At 46.8% G+C, this 3,578-nt stretch overlaps 2 protein-coding genes across 2 annotated transcripts in view; one reads left to right on the top strand and one right to left on the bottom strand.

The window, feature by feature from the left end:
• The window catches only part of T265_06962 (hypothetical protein), a gene marked incomplete at both ends in the record, with an annotated part of 29,305 nt that overhangs the window by 7,770 nt on the left and 17,957 nt on the right, over positions 1 to 3,578 (top strand). The gene's annotated exons all lie outside the window — the stretch shown is intronic.
• The window catches only part of T265_14179 (hypothetical protein), a gene marked incomplete at both ends in the record, with an annotated part of 13,801 nt that overhangs the window by 1,862 nt on the left and 8,361 nt on the right, over positions 1 to 3,578 (bottom strand). Inside the window, 3 exon segments of the mRNA XM_009172387.1 lie at positions 1,100 to 1,265; positions 3,106 to 3,181; positions 3,244 to 3,421. Of these exon segments, the coding sequence (XP_009170651.1) occupies positions 1,100 to 1,265; positions 3,106 to 3,181; positions 3,244 to 3,421 (420 nt within the window).

Below are 3,578 nucleotides of genomic sequence, written 5' to 3'. Positions count from 1 at the left end.
AAATGCATTACCATTTCTACGGAACAAGTCGCCACATGTTCCAACCCCCAACCTGGAGGGCCAGGAGACTGTGTTCGTCAAACCTCTAACCATTGACCAACCTGGTATGAGAGACTGAGTGTCGCGGGACACTCTCCAGTATAGCTCAATGGGTCGCTGAGGTGCGCATACCGTCACACCACGGTAAGGTCCAGTCTCTTCGTGACGGTAGTGCATTGGCCGCATTTTTACACTGCCTCAGTTTCTTGAATGGTACCACGCATCTCCGAGCGGCGATGGCGGTTTTCCTACACTCTAAGGAACTCTGGCACTATGAATAGGTTAGATCTGAATATTTTTAGCTAGGGGTTTGTTTGCCTTTTATTTTCATGTCTTCGGTCGGTCCAGAATATACAGTGAATGATGCAATAGCATCGGAACTATAGGGTTTTTTCAGAGTTGTCTCCTCGCCTTTCACTTCTGTCATCGCGTTGTCATGGAGCGCACTCTCCAAAGGACCATGATTCTAGGTATCAGGGCCTAGAGAGCGACTACATGGAATTGGATTGTGCGAATAAAATGAAAAAAACAATCGTTCATCTATAACCCTTTCGGGAGGACTGTTCAAACGAGATTAATTCGATTGAAAACTACCACCCCCGCAACCACCAACGACTGCTCTAAGTACAATTTCTGAAGTTCAGAAGTAATCCCCTATTTCGGCACGCGTCTTTTACCTGCAAATTGGAATTTTTTTATTTAGAATCTGGAGTCCTCTTTTGTCTCTCTGAAACTTAAAGTAGAGGAAGTTGGATTTGTTGACCTAATTGTCTGAACATCGGCGTATGCAATGAATGGGAGATAATCTACGCATGCGTTATCAAGGCGCGAACAACATTTTCGGACTTGTTCGCTTATGGCATCAGAAACACATTCCACCAAAACTGAAGAGTCGTGTATACCAGGAGACTTTAAGGACAGTCTTGTGGTTGTGAAGCCTCGCTCCTCCGATCTGAGGACGTAGACGGATTCAAACGTCCGATTAGCGATGTTTTCATCGTACAGCTAGTGGATACTAGGGGGCGAGATGGCCGAAGTGGTTAGAGCGCGGATTACTAACCTGAAGGTCCGCGGTTCGAATCCGAACTCCGCCACTCGACTTCCCCTGTCTAGGCTTGGGCAACCTGGCAGTATCCCAGCCCTCGTGCTTCCTTCGGGTGGCATGGCAGCTAGGCACCGGGAGGGTGCTACAGCTGAACGCTTTATCTTTATCTTTTTAGTGGATACTTGGGGATTAAGCATAATCAATATGGTGGCGGATAAAACTTATCAGATTGGTTGGGTCACGCCCAAACGCTCTCTACAAGGAATCCTTACAGGCGAAGCATTCGCGAGGGACATTCTGTGGCTTTGCAACACGAAATAAAGGTGGCTTATGTCAAACTGAGTACCACGGGGTCTTCGCGCCTTTCTTTTTTCGGTCCACTTGATCCCCTTTACTCTCTCTACAAGAAATAGCGTGCAACTGACCCTAGTGTCGAGCATGTCATCTGCTTGGTTGAAGTTTCTGTCGTATAGTGGGCCCAAGGGGCTTCGGGTCAATTCTACTGTTTGTGTTTTCACAATGATGCTCACATGCATTGACCCTGTTCTTGTTCCAAAGCGTAGCTACTTTGTTGATCGCTTTTCCTAAGGGCTAGGTTGTACTATTTGATGGGGAATTCCTTCTCATGGTCGTACGGCAGTTGTCTTGTACTGCTCCTGATGATGAGCTTATGCAAATGATGTTTTCTACGCTTCTCTTCGAGAAGAGTCATGCACTATACAGCTGCGTCTCGGAAGGCCGCAAAGGGCCTGTAAACGGGAGCTTTATGATCGGTGATCGGCTATGCCGCTACCCGTATGATAGCCACTTAGATTTACTGAGACACTGTCTGTGATTAATTGGGCCCCCTATCTATACCTGCCAATGTTCTGGACTGCTCTCCACGAATCAGGAAATCTTCGGTAGCGCTGAGGCAGTCACAGTCAACTTTTCTAATTCGATTAAGGAATTTGTGGTGGCGGTGTGACCTAGTTAACCTGGATTATCCAAATAAATGTGGTGAGAGGAATAGGAGGAAGGGCCTACTTACTAATTCCATCTTGTCAGTTAAAGTACTCAACTATTTGGTAGGCTAACCAGCCGAATGTGGTAATTCGGCACCATCAGTATACCGTTCCAATGACTAGTACGAAATAAACTGAAAGGAAAGATATAACGAACAACTACAGAACACTAGAGGCATGTACATATATATACATGTGATACGCCGGTATCACATGAGCCTGAAAATTCAAAGCAAGTCCCTGCGGTACTTTGACATCGAAGCGTGGTCACCTGACTGTACTCCAAGTAACCATAGTGCCTGCCTTGCGGACATGCTGTTCCATTCGCAGCTAATAGTTATGCCGTGGTTTACCGAAAATAGTTTCATTTTTGTCCCATATTGTGGATATCTATCTGTGCTGTCTGGACGACTTCCAGTTGGAGCACTAGGGCGTACCTATAAACCAGTCTTCAGTTGTATTATTTAGCGGGACGCAAATATAGCGGGTCATCCTACCATTTGACCGACGAACTGCGAACGGCTTAATCAGATACGAATGTGAAATAGCCTTTATAGCACAGTGTCGTTAAAAATGATTACTTTCGCACCTAGACTTGCATTACTGTCGTGTGTAGCTTATCGGAACTCATCACGAACTCTCTAGGTGGTTGAAGATTCACTCAGATGGCGTCACTGGCTGTCCATGTCGCACGATTTTCGTCGGAAGTTTTGCATTTGCCTTTTTACCAAAAGTGGTTTGCAAAGTGAAAGAGGATCCATGGCCAGGTGAACTTCGAATTGTTTGAAACTGTGAGGCAAGCAATGAAGCGTGGAAAATACGTTAATACGTACGAACGAAGCAAAGTACGAGTGAAACACAGACGTTAGGTGCTATGCAAATTTGGCAGGTAGACGTTAACCCGAATCTTAGGAATCTGAAGAATTGTAAGCAATTGAAGAAACAGGGTGCAAGAGCATTCGAAAAAGGCGAGCAATTTAGGCGAGAATCATCATCATCATTGTCAGCTGTAAGAACCGCGTACTCGTCGTACAGTGGTTGTAGCTGCCGCAGTTTCGTTCACCGATGTTTTTTTGGGGATAGGTACAGTGGGCTGTCAAGAGGGGGGGGGGTTGGAAAAGGAGCTATGCATTGAAGGCAATGGCTTGGATGCACGAGCGCCATTGAGGGCGCGACTGGGCCATGTCTGATAATGTCTGTAGCCATTGATGTGGCCCGTCTCGGGGTCCCCATCCAGGAAGACGGCAGTGACCAGCGCAGCTGAGTTTGCTGGTAATCGCTTTCACACTTCGCTGCCAAGTAATTGTTTGAGCGCCTCTGGCTCTCTTCCACCCTTCACGTGGTTGGGCGATAAGAGCTCTTCGAGGAAGTCGGTCGACTGGCATACGCAGCACGTGGCCAGGCCAGCGCAACCTGTGAAGTGTGATCAGTTCATCTATCGAGGGTGAGTTATTTCTCCCGAATACCATTCGACGTACTTCAGAATTGCT

Source organism: Opisthorchis viverrini (assembly GCF_000715545.1).
Source record: "Opisthorchis viverrini unplaced genomic scaffold opera_v5_154, whole genome shotgun sequence".
Taxonomy (NCBI): domain Eukaryota; kingdom Metazoa; phylum Platyhelminthes; class Trematoda; order Opisthorchiida; family Opisthorchiidae; genus Opisthorchis; species Opisthorchis viverrini.
Note: the sequence above shows the minus strand (reverse complement) of the source record. Positions and strands in the feature narration are given on the sequence as shown.